This window comes from Vespula vulgaris, chromosome 6, assembly GCF_905475345.1.
Source record: "Vespula vulgaris chromosome 6, iyVesVulg1.1, whole genome shotgun sequence".
Lineage (NCBI taxonomy): Eukaryota > Metazoa > Arthropoda > Insecta > Hymenoptera > Vespidae > Vespula > Vespula vulgaris.
Genome location: NC_066591.1, coordinates 3,654,663 through 3,668,275, shown reverse-complemented (window position 1 = coordinate 3,668,275; position 13,613 = coordinate 3,654,663). Strand labels below are relative to the sequence as shown.

The following is a 13,613-nucleotide window of genomic DNA, read 5'->3' as shown; positions in this document are numbered from 1 at the left end:
TCTTCTTCTCTCCTTTTAGATTTTCGTATTCGACAAAGTGTCCTACCGTAAAAATTTCTTTGGCGAAAGCTTCCCTTTGACGACGATTCGCGAGTATCAACGACGTTCCACCTCGTCGAATAATTTACGTCTCTCTGGGCGATCGTCTTATCGATCGAATCCTATTGTTAGAAAGAGAGAGAGAGAAAATGACAGAGAGATAGAGAGAGAGACGTGAGTGGGAGGCTGTAGGAGGGAAGTGAGGAAGAGAGGTTACGAGGGAATAAAATAGATTCGATTTCATTCTTCTCGTTACAAGATTCAAGAAAAAGCCTCTCTTTTACATTGATCGAATTTGAAAAAGCTAACTCCATTGTCATTCGAAAATCTTTCGAAATTCTTTTTTTTTTTTCTTTCCTCTTTTCTTTTCTTTTTTGTTTTTTTTTTTTTTTTTTTGTTTCGAGAGTGAAACCTTTCGACGAATTTAAAAATCGTTACGAAAGATTACAATCGAGAAGTGTAAAATTTGTATTACAATCATTTCGTCGTTGAAAATTGTTCTGTTATTATCGTTGTTATTTATTATTAAATCATAGTGCGATTAGATGAAAAGTTATATGAGTTTTAAAGGGGAAGATTGATACGAAAAGTTAAGTTGTTAAATTATTTCGTTAATGTAATAGTAATAAGAATAGTAATAAAAAGAATAATAAAGCGATAACAAATGTAGAAAATAAATAAGACAAAAATAGAAATGATGGATGATGAGTATCGTATTAAATTACATAATGAATACAATGAACGATTTACATAACCTGATGAAAGGAAAGCCTCAGGACTAAAGATATCCTAATTTGAAGGAACATTAGATAAGATAAATGGCCGGGAAGAAGAGGTAGAAGTTGTAAAGGTTTTGTTAAAATGCCCTTAGCTGTCTCGCATACACACACACACACACACTATCTTTCGCATTTTCTAGAGATACTCTTCGAGGTATTTTCGTTGTTTTGATATTAGCAATCTCGTCGTTGATCTTTTATGTGCAAAAAAAAAACAGTTCGTTTTTTGGTCATTTTAAAAGCAAAGGAATCAAACTGTAGAATAAAAAGTTTTCATATAGTACGACGTTATTCGAAATTGTAATCTGAATTTTCGATCAAGCTCGATCATTTTCAAAAAGTTTTTCCATTTTCATCTTCTTTTTTTTTTTTGTTTAATTTTATAAGGTTTTTTTATGATTTAGAGAGAAAGTTTTGTTGAAATAATTTATTATATTCCTCACAGATTTACATATAAAGTTTGTTGTTACTATAGTAATTGTAAAAAGGATATAAAACTCTATCGAAATAATATTGTAATATTATAATGGTAATAAATTACATTTTTTTTTTAAGTTAACTGATATTAAAGAATCAAAACAAATATACATATATGTATAAAAATTTATATATTTAACGAAGTAAATTTCTTTTTTTTTTTTCTTTTTATTTTTTCACTACAAAAATTTTATAATTAATAAAGATTAGAACGAAAAAATATATATATATATATCTATATGATAAAGGGTCACGTTTTTAGAATTAGAGCAATCGTATGAGTAATTTTAACAAAATTGTCGTTTGAATCGTGATTATTCATATAAGTTTCAAGACACGCTTTACATCGATCCTAGACAGTATTAAATTAGATCAGCGAACCGTGATAACAAAATATAAAACGATACGTGCTTGCGTGTAAATTCGTGCAGGAAAGGTAGATAAGTAGATTAGAGTATCGGTCGAAACTTTTTCTGCGCGTTCATTCGAAAATTAGATTACGTGCTTGATATAAATAATAAAATAAAAATATATATATATATATAAAAATAAAAAAAATAAAAAAGGCAGAAACAATTTCGAAAGCAAAAAATCGTACGTGTGTTAGAGATAGATCAAAAAAAAAAAGAGAGAGAGAGAGAGAGAGAGAGAAAGAAAAAAGAAAAGAAAGGAAACCAATTAACATTTTTTAAAACAGATAAAAAATATTTTTTAAAATCAAACAATTTCTAATCGCTCTTGAAAAAATTATCATATCATTGCAGCATTAACAAATTATTATATGATTGTATTTTTTTCCTTTCTTTTCTTTTTTATTTATTTTTTCTTATTTTTTTTTTCTTTTTGCTTTTTTCAAATAACATGAATTTCGTAAGATGAGTCGCTATCTTTCGTGAAATCGATTGCGATAACATAATCGATAGGTTAGTCGTGTCGCTTTGAAAGCTAGCAGTTATGATCGAATCATCGATGACCAAAGAGCAGACATTAATTAGTCAGATGATTAACAATGCGATTGTATATCCAGATCGACTACTTGGCGATGACATTGCCATAACTAGCTAAACCGACATAGACGTTGGGGACATTATGACATTGGAATCTCCGACATGAAATTATAAAGCAACAATTTCGAATCATTCCGTCATCTATTAGAAAGCAGCCATGATGTATTAGAACGAAATCTATGACATGATCACAATTAGAAATTTCCAATTAAAATCAATGTTTTAGGAAGAAGATAAAATTTTTTTATTTATTTATCTGTTCTTGTTTTTCTTTCTTTTTTAATATTTTTAAAGCGATTAAATGAAAAAAGAAAAGATGTCGTATAGTAATCGACGATAAAGTAAAGAGATGTAAAATAGTTTTTATGTTAAAAAAATATATATATATATATAGAATTCTCTGTTTTAAATTAATTTAATTTTTTCGAGAGATAAGCGCAGAGTAAGCGCGATTTAAAGTTATTATGAGAAAAAAAATATTTCGAACTTTCAACCTCTCGATTTTGTATATTAGCGATTATTAATACATCTTCTATTCTTTATTTTAAATAAACAAAATAAAATTTAACAAAAAATAAAACAAAATTCTAATAGAAATTTAAATGATTTTATTGTATTCATTGTGTTTATTACGAAAGAATAGAGAAAATTTAATAGTAAAAATTATTAACAATATCGAGTTTATTATATCGATATTATTGCATTATTTAAATAAATAAAGGATAAATTTTGCTTGAAAATGGTGTTTTTTTCAAGTCTCTACGACTTTTCATTCCAAAGATATCGTCTTCGAAAGATTTTCATTCATAATTCTTATGATACAGCTGTTCGTAGTAATAGTATAGTAGTAGTAACGTGATCAGCTGAGTCACGTAAATTCTTAGAATTTATATAGGTCAGTGTGTCACCGATTTAATGTGAATGAAATTATATAGGTCAGTGTGTCAAACGTAATGTCGTCCACTTATATAGAAATATCTCCGGAACTAAACATCGTAGAGACTTGAATGAGATATCATTTTAAAGGATAATATTTTCTCTATTTGTTTAAACTATTGTTAATAAATAATTAACAATTTGTTATAAACAATTTTTTATAAACAAATTTGTACGAACTCAAAGTTATTTCATTTCGTCTCCTAAAAAGAAATTGACATTAGGACTGACTTATAAAATTGCATAAATTACTAACTAGTTAATAAACAAATTATGCATAGCAACAATTACCACCCCTGCTCCCCCCTATAGCAATATTTTCCTATTACATAGGAATATCTTCGAAAGTAAATATCGTAAAAACTTGAACGAGATATCATTTTAAAGGATAATATTTTCTCTATTTGTTTAAACTATTGTTAATAAATAATTAACAATTTGTTATAAACAATTTTTTATAAACAAATTCTTACGAACTCAAAATTATTTCATTTCGTCTCCTAAAAAGAATTACGACTGACTTATAAAATTGCAAAAATTAATAGCTTAATAGTTAATAAACAAATTTGTACCATAGAAACAAATTCTTTAACATTATTAACAGAGTCCATATAAGCACAATAAAAAGGACGACGAGCGTTCTTGTCTTGTCAACATATAAAGGATATCATTTTAATAATCAACAACATTGTAATGTTACAATTTTTTAATTAACAACATTATAATATTACAATTTTGTATTTTATATGTGACAAAAAGAAAGTATTTCCCGTTACGTTTTTATGCGAATAAAAAAAATGTCTCGCCGATTAGTTTGATTCTGGAAATTAAAAAAAAAAAAGAAAAAAGAAACAGAGAGAAGCAGTAAAAAGAAATAAAAAGAAAACAGTGGCAGAACACAAAGATAGAAAAACCAAAAAAAAAAAAAAGAAAATAAAAAAATAAAGGAAGAAAAAAAAAGTACCGTGAAATGTCAACAGCAGCCGAGAAAAAAATTAATTTCTTTGTCGATATGCCGCTTCGAATATCGATGCTCACATACGTGACCCTGTAACCCCCTCACCCCCTATCAAAAGCCACCCCTCAAAGCTACCCCCACCCATCTCTACTCACCCTCGCTTGTCGTTGTGTTTTTACTCTTGAAACCACAAACTGAAATATAAAACAACTTCGTTTGTAGAATAATAATAAAAAAGAAAAAAAGTTTCACCTCGCGTTTCATGAATTTCTCTCTCTCTCTCTCTCTCTCTCTCTCTCTCTCTCTCTCTCTCTCTCTCTCTCTCTCTCTCTCTCTGTTTTATTTTCTCTCTAATTTTTTGCTTTCTTTATAGATTTTTTTGTTTTCTTTTTTTTTTTTCTTTTAGTTTAGCATATGCAGCTCTCTCACGAAGTAGAAATTCTGTTGCAATTCTAAACGACGGATCGGGTCAAAGTAAATAAACGAATATTTCTTTCCCACTGACTCTCTAATCACTTCCTTTTTATTATTAATAATAATTCTTTTTCTTTTTTTCCTTCTTCTTCATTCTTCAGATCGGAAAAAAGAAATTGAATTATTATGATTTCGATATAATAAAATTTTTACGTCCGCATTGAATTTCAATCATCGAAATAAATTTTTTTCTTTCTTTTTTTTTCTTTTCTTTTTCTTTTGTCATTTTCATTCCTCCTTAAATCCGAGCGAAACTTTTCGCTTTTATTTCCAATCGTTGATATTGGACAAAGTTGACACTTAAAAATGGCACGATTAATAAAAAGGAGAAATACTCGTAAGAAATTTTACGTTAAATTTAATCTTGGGAATGAATTTTGTAAAAAAAAAAAAAAAAAGGTAATAATAAAAGAGAGACAGAGAAAGAGAGAGAGAGAGAGAGAGAGAGAAAGAGAGAAATAGATAAGAAAAAAAAAAGAAAAAGAAAATGAAGAAAAAAAAGAAAGGAAGGAAAAAAATGATTTTCCTTGTTACTCCGACAAATCGTAATAATATAATTTTAATTAAATTTTATATAAAATTTCGTCATAAAATATTTTAACGATGATTTATGAACGTATTTGTACGATTACGATGTTACGAAAATGTAGGACGAACATGATACCAAAAAAGAAAGGAAAGAAGAAAGAGAGACAGAAAAGAAATAATAAGAATAACAGTAATAATAAAAATACAAATAAAAGAGAGAGAAAAAAATGAGCCATGAACCTAACCAATATAATTTCGATTTTACGGGGGCGTAGGTCGCTCGCCTAACCGCGTTACGATGATATTCTCCATACGGCTTTCTCGCACTTCCCACGCTCGCTAGACATAAATCACATGAGATTCGATCTGACGGTTAATTTCCGTCGAAGGAACGCGTCTACGGCGTGCCTACGTGAAAAACTGAAAATAAGAGGGAAAGAGAGGGGGAAGGAAAAAAAAAACGAGAAAGACAGAGAAAGATATCAGAATAGACTATTTTTCAGAAGAAACTTTAATTGGATTGAAGTAAAACTGTAGTTCACGTTAGTCGTACGATTCCTATTTCACGCTTAGATGCTTGATCAGATTATAAATATTAAAGAAAGTTCGACGTTAATGCGAAATTTTTTTTTTTTTTTTTTTTTTTTTTTTTTTTTTTTTTTTTGGGAGGAAAATAAATTTTTCAATGCTGATGCAGAACATTCGGAAATGTTTATGAGTAAAGAAGAAAAATAAAAGGAAAAGAAAAGGACGAGGATTCGCGATCTCTGTATTCGAGAAGTTTGAATTAATTTTTATGATGCAGGAAAAAAGTGACGTAGTTCGCGTTGACTAGCGAAAATTTTTGCGCCAATTTTGAAGAGGAAAGATTCGTTTTTATGGGGTAGATGGAGTGATAAAAAAAAAAATGACGAGTTAATTTATATGCAAGACGTTAGAATTAATTTTTTTATGGGATTTTTTCGTGGGTATGGGAGAGTAATAAAAAAAAAAAAAAAAAAAAAAAAAAAAAAAAAAAAAAAAAAAAAGATAAAAAAAAGAAATGTGTGAAAAATCATCGAATAAGTATTTTTAATTTTTAATTTAATATCTTTTTCTTTTTATTTTTTTATTTTATTTTATTTTATTTTATTTTATTTTTTTAAGATTTTACTTTCAAAAAAAAAATCGGATAAATTTCATGTTATGTAGCCGTATCGACTTTGAAACGTCTTTGACAGTGCATTCAATTTTCATTTTATTTTTCCCGTTGAAATGATATAGATCATTGCCATCCGAAAATAAGAGGGTAATTGAGTAAAATTGGAAGAGGCGTTAAGAAAATGGGTATCGTCCTTCTCCTTGGAAAGTGACTGAATATTTGAATAGGTCCTCGCTTCGCTTGATATACCCTCAAGGATTTTTAGATGATATCCGAAAGATATGAGACTCTGAGGGTGAGATGTGTGAGAGAATGGATATATATATATATATATATATATATATATATATATATATAAGGTATCCAAAAATTATCTATACAAGTTTATCATTTTTAATAAAATTTAAGATATAATACATATTGGATTATTAAATAAAAATATTAAAAATCGGTATACAAAACTTCGTTTATATTAAAGTAATAATTTTCCAAACATTCTATTGTATATATGAATATATGTATCAGTGATACGTTAAATGTTTCACGATATGCCACATGCCGTCATGTACGTTTCAACATTTCCACGTCAGTTCGTTTAATAACAGCTGTGATTCTTGCTTTAAATCGTCAGTGTCATCCGGTTATCAATCGTCAATGTCATCCGATTATTGTATACATTATTTTAGATTAATCTTGCAAATAAGAATATCACAAATTATAATGTCAGGATATCTAGACGGCTATTGAATTGCGCGTGTGTTAAAAATGTGTAATTCAGAGATTTACGAATATGCTGGAGGCACTAAAAATATTGCCTGTATATAGGAGAGAAAAAAAAACTTAATAAGTTTCTCTATGTTAAATGATACAATGGGGAAATTTTTACACTTGTTGGTTTATATATCATGAAGGAGATAGAAGTTGTATAAATAATTTTCAGACACTCTGTATATACATATAAACACGTGTGTATTTCTCTCTATATCCTGCGTATGTGTTACAAAAAGAATTTTCGCCGAGTTTCTTATTTTATCTTACGTCTCTTTCTCTCTCTCTCTCTCTCTCTCTCTCTCTCTCTCTCTCTCTCTCTTTCTTTTTATTTCTTTTGTATGAACGATAAATCATAATAATTTTTTTAACTCGCAATATTTTTTTCTATCCTTTTTTCTATGCTTTTTCTTCTTTTCTTTTTTCAGTCACAAAGTTGGCCCCAGCTAAAGTAACCCCAGTCGAGGAGATACAACCAAAAGAAGATACCATCGATGCTATTATAAAGTGAGTATATATTAAATTTAATAATTTTTTTTTTTTTCTTTTTTTTTTTCATTAGTTTTATTCAGAATATTTCGAGCAAGGTCAGAGTGATAAAAATGAAATATTATATTATTTAGTTAAAGAGTATAGTTCAATTAAATTGTAATTGTTAAATATTATATCGTCATATATATATATATATATATTAGATAATTATTATTATTATTAAAATATGTAATAATATATATTTACATATTATATAGATCGATAGAATTTTTAGATACATTTTAAATATATAATACATATCGATTCGATGAGATTTAAAAGAAATAACTAAAGAAATAAAGAAATTCTCTTTAGAGAGGAAGAATCGAACGAAATAAATCATATCTGAAATCTTTATCGTCTAGTAAATTGGTGCAATAAATTCGATACTTGTGCACGATAAAATATAAAATGATCTGACTTTACAATAGATCTTCAAGGATCTTGTTATATTTTACAATAAGAGCAATCTCAGCGATCCGTGTTAATGGAATTGCTTAATAAAGTTAATTCACGATGAGCAAACCAGATTTCTTTATGCTCTCTCTATCTATCTATCTGTCTATCTCATCTGATCCTTTTTCTTCTTTGCACTAATACGAAGGTCGTTCGTAAAATAAAAAGAGAAAAAACAAACAAAAAGAAAGGGAAAAGATTTAAATAAAAAAAAAATAATTGAGTTATCCTACTTCGTTTTGTTGGAATGATATTGAATATACGAATGAGAGAACGAGAGAGAGAGAAAGAGAGAGAGAGAGAGATCGAAGATTAATGAACATTCCGGTTTCACATCGTTTGTTCTTCTTTCTTTTTATTTTCCGGAGATGAAAATTTAAAGTTTGAGAATTTTTCAGATGTGCAACAACCGTACCGACTACCTTCGTAAAAATCGATTCTTTACGTATACTCCATGTTGTGTAACTATAATATTAGGAAAATAAAAAGAAAAATAGAACGAATGGTTTGATGTAATTAAATGGTATTGGCCATTATTAAATCGGGTCAGTAATTTTAAACTTCTTTTTCAATATTTTAAGTAATACCTTGATCTACATTTATAATAAAATATCGTCATTACATAATGTATATCCTGATGCAATCCTAAAAAAAACTATGAGGCAATCTCTATTTATAATAATCAAAATATTTATATATATATATATATATATTGATTATTTTTATTTTACAAAATGTTTAACAATTGATGAATGAAACTATTACTGATCAAATAAATAGAAGTGAATAACGAAGTATCCTTTTTAAAAATTGGTTTATAACTTTTTATTGAATTGTTTTTTTTTCTCTCTTTGTTTTTCTCTTTCTTCTTTTTCTTTTTTTCTAGTTTTATTAAAATTTCGTGTAATTGAATGAAGTAGAAAATGTAAAACTGGAACTGAATGATAAAACTACAAACTTCATAATTCATTCTTTTTTTTTTTTCTTTCCTTTTTTTCATTTCGATATTTTTATTCGTCATCACGTAAAATTAATCAATATAAAATTAATAAGATATGATCAAACGGCGGTGTCCTATTGATTCTAATGAAAGAAAAAAAATCTTTGAAACGACAAAAGTTATTAAATTTTAAAAGGTAAAGAAATGTAATATTATTTACATTTATTTCGTGGAGAACAATTGTTCTTGTTCCTTTCTTTTCAACAATAATCGATATTTCAAACTTAAGAAAAATTAATCGATATTCAAAGCTTAACTAAAGTTTTTAACGAGCGTCTACAACGTATCAATTTATCGATATTCCAACGAGTTATGGCACTTTCGAAGCTTAACAATATTCGTTAAACTACACGCCACAAATACGCTTACGATATTGTTACGATTACAATATTGAGAAAAGAAAAAAAAATAATAATAAAAAAGAAAAAGAAAAAGAAGAATGAAATTAAAGCGAACGAAAAAATTCAACGAGATCAATTTCGACATTGATCTCTACGAAAGTTGATTTCTTTTTTCTTTTCTACTTTTTTTCGTTGCTTCTTTTTTTTTATTTTCTTTTTACTTTTATTCTCTCCTCTGTTTTGTACGCTCGATGCAATAAATTGGAAATTGATTGTTACAATAGAAAGCCTGAGGCAGGAAGTAAAACGAGCAGCGGTGAAGAATGTAGAGTTTGCCGGAAATCCTTTGGACCGGAAGAAGCTTCGAGGACTTGCTGCGAATGTCAACACAAAGTTTGCGAGGATTGTGCATCGTACTCGACGACAACGAATTCAGACGATCAGGTAAATTTTCTTGATGACTATTAATCGTTTCGTTTACTCGATTCGCATCTTGTAACGTATATAAGTGTTCGTTTTGAAGTAAGTGAGAAAAAGAAAGAGTAGCATAAAGAGAAATAAAAATAAAAGAAAAAAAAAAGGTAAAGAGAAAATTAATTGCTGTAAAAAAAAAAGAAAAAAAAACAAAAGTATTCAATTAAAAAAAAATTAAAAATGAAATTCAAGAAAGAAATTGTTCACGAATGTATCCAATGATCAAACTTACGTAGATAATTGTTTTTTTTTTCTTTTTCTTTTTTTTTCATTTTTCTTTTTTTTCTTGATTAATGTCAATTTGTATGTTAATAATGAAAAAGTGTAAGGATAATTTTTTATAATAATCGATTTCAATCGTACGTTCAATTTACGTAGATAATTAGTTAGAAATAGTTTACGATTGATTTTGAATAAATTATAATTGCGCACGTGTGCAGATAAAACTCGATTATATATTATTTCTTTTCTTAATTAACTTCAATCGCGTGTGTATAATTGAAAAAGTGAAAAATTTGTTGAAAATCTTTTGGTAATTGATTTCAATTCTACGTTGAAAATTAATTAGAGATCAATGACGATTAGTTCTTGATTAATTTTAACTGTATTACGTAGATAGAAATCGATTACAAATTTCTTTGTTAATTAATTTCAACAGGATGTGGTTGATAATTAAAAAGTAGAAAGTTCAATGATAATTTTCTGATAATTAATTATAATCGTATGTAAATATGCTATTTAAAGATAACCTTTTAAGAATATTTCATTTATTAATTAATTAACACACACACATATATATATATAAATTTTTCGACTTTTATACACTCTTGTATAATATAAGATATATATATATATATATATATATATATATATATATATATATATACATTTTTTAATTTTTACTTTTTTTACAATACATATGCATATACATGTATATATAAAATTTTATATACACTCGTCATATAAACATAATTTCTTTTTCTATTATGTATATATATATATTTGTATAAATTACTAATTAATTATTATATATACATATAGATATAAATTTGTGAATTTTTGCGTATCATTGTAGTCATCTTGGAGATGCAGCGTTTGTCGTCGAAAGATTGCCTCAAGGGACCAGCCAATTGTGACGCAAGAGTCAACAGATTCTCTTCTCGAAGTACCGATTCTTGAAGCATTGCAAAGAAGACATAGCGATGCAAGACTCGGTTGTCAAAGTGGCAGTCAACTAGGTGGTATTGGAAGTGGCTTGGCACCACCAAGAAGCCCAGAATTACGAAGACACTCTGATGTATCGCCTGCCAGCTTGAAGGAACTCGAAAAGGTATTAAAAACGTCAAAGTTTTGTGATAATTAAATTTTTAGATTCGATTGATATGAATATGAATCAAATCAAAATCAAAATCAAAATATAAACAGGGAAGATAATAATATGGTTTGTGCTCTTCGTCAATAACTAAAATATATACTTGTGATTAATTTAAATGCCGACCTCGTTTAATAATACATGGATTTTAATGTTGTTTTAAGTAGTCATTGGATTTATTTATAATAGATTTATGAAAATGTTACTTTTTCTTTTTTTTTCTTTTTCTTTTTTTATCAGTAGAGAAAATCCGCTGAATTCGAGCCACGTTTAACAGATTAATTTAAATGTAAATTTAATGTAGCTATTCATTAAATCCATTTATTGCAAATTACAAAAGAGTTATATTCGATCAGTAATGGAACAGAAAATGTAGATACATTTAACATTGATTTCAATCTCAATTAAAATATTCTTCATTAAAATATCCAGTATATATGGATATATATGTATATATATATATATTTATATATATATATATATATATATATATATATGTATATTACTTTTTACAACGTATAGAATATTTACTTGATAAAAACAATAAAAAAAAATGAAAACGTAAGCTTTCGTCTCGTTTAATAATCAATTAATAATTAATCAATAAATTAAATTATTCGTCATAATGACTTATTACAAATGCCAAAACAAAGCTTATTACTAGTTTTTATCAATAATGAAAATTCAAAATGGGCGATCTAATTTGAAACATTAATATGAATATTGTGAATAATATTCATACATTTGATTCATTTATATATTATACATTTTGAAACCATATTATATATCTTCCTTTATTCGTTAAGCCAAAAGCAATAATCCAGCCAGCAAGAACGAAAATTAGTATCGCTGTAATTAACATGTGACCCAAGAGAAACGTTGTTTCTCAATGTGTTCCGCTTTGTGTAAGCTAATGGCTTCGTTTCATGGTGTTCAGCTGTTAACAACGGAGGATGATAGCTTTTATTGCTTTAACCATAGCTTCTTGCCTTCACACAAATATATATATATATATATATATACGTACGTATATACATATATATACAAGGTTTGAGCAGCTTATTGCGTAAACATATACATCTACATTCTATATCTACATACATACATACATACATACATACATACATACATGCATACATATATAGATATACACATATATACATATATACGAGATGTGATCAGAAAATGTTTGCCGTTTTTATTTATTTAAGAAATTATATAGGTATTTATTCTTCTAAATTAAATTTTGTAGAAATTAAATATAATCCCTATATTGTATACAATATACATTGGATAGAAATCAGTCAGAAATTTTTATTACTGTTGTATCTTCGATGATTTCCAAAAAATTGATCTTTCGTTCATGGTTTTTTTCTTTTCTTTTTTTTTTTAACTTTTTTCTTTTCTTTTTTTTTTTTTTTTTTTTTATAATTTGAGTGAGAGCGAGAGTATAAAAAAAAGGAAGGATAAGAGAGTATAAAAAAGTCAAAAAGAGAGAGAGTGAGAAAATGTGAAAGATAGTAAAAGAGTATGAAAGAGTGCGAAAGAGAATGAAAGAGAGTGAAAAGAGAAAGAGTGAGATATAGAGTGACGGAATAAAAGAGTGTGAAAGAGAATTAGATAGAGACTGACAGAGAGTGAGAGAGAGAGAGAGAGAGAAAATGATTGAAAGCTAACTTGACGTGAATTTTTTGACTCACTTGACAAGATCATATATCGAGTCTTTGTATGTTTCAATCGACGTTGGCACGCTTAATTTTATTTGAAATAAAAAAAAAAAAATGTAATAACACATAAATCGCATCTTAATAAATTGATTATAAAATCCAATCAATTTCAACAATATCGCGGGAGAAGAAAAAAAATAATTGGATATTAGGGATGAGTGTATCGTTCTTCCAGAGAAAAAAAAAAGGAAAAAGAAAGGGAGGAGAAAAAAGAAAAAATTATTTTCATCGAATATTTTTCTCGCCAAAAATTTAATAACAATATACGAATATAACATCTTCTGATATCGCATCTCGTAACTATGTTATCGCACACACACACGCACACACAAACACATACATACATTCATAGATCATGAAATAGATACACAGATAAATAGGAAATTGCACGGCTTTGTTTTTCAATGTTGTCAAAAAAATTCTACGATACAAATCAGGATATAAATATTAAAACAATGGAAACGAATCATAGAACAAAGAAAAAAAAAAACACATTTCGAATCTTCTTGTCCTTTTCCGAGAAGGAAAAAAAATAGTAATAAAAAGAGAGAGAGAGAGAGAGAAAATGAAAAGGGAAAAAGAAAAAACGAGGAAGAGAAACAGAT

The 13,613-nt window shown here is 27.3% G+C and overlaps 1 protein-coding gene across 17 annotated transcripts in view; it reads left to right on the top strand.

Moving 5' to 3' along the window:
* The window catches only part of LOC127064761 (regulating synaptic membrane exocytosis protein 2), a 152,293-nt gene that overhangs the window by 92,094 nt on the left and 46,586 nt on the right, over positions 1 to 13,613 (top strand). For all 17 annotated transcript variants that reach the window (XR_007781824.1, XR_007781825.1, XM_050996288.1 and 14 more), the window contains 3 exons: positions 7,536 to 7,614; positions 9,720 to 9,879; positions 10,985 to 11,239. Coding sequence is in view for 15 of the 17 variants with exons in the window: in XM_050996288.1 (XP_050852245.1) it covers positions 7,536 to 7,614; positions 9,720 to 9,879; positions 10,985 to 11,239 (494 nt within the window). In the remaining 2 variants the exon portion in view is untranslated. The remainder of the gene's footprint in view (positions 1 to 7,535; positions 7,615 to 9,719; positions 9,880 to 10,984; positions 11,240 to 13,613) is intronic.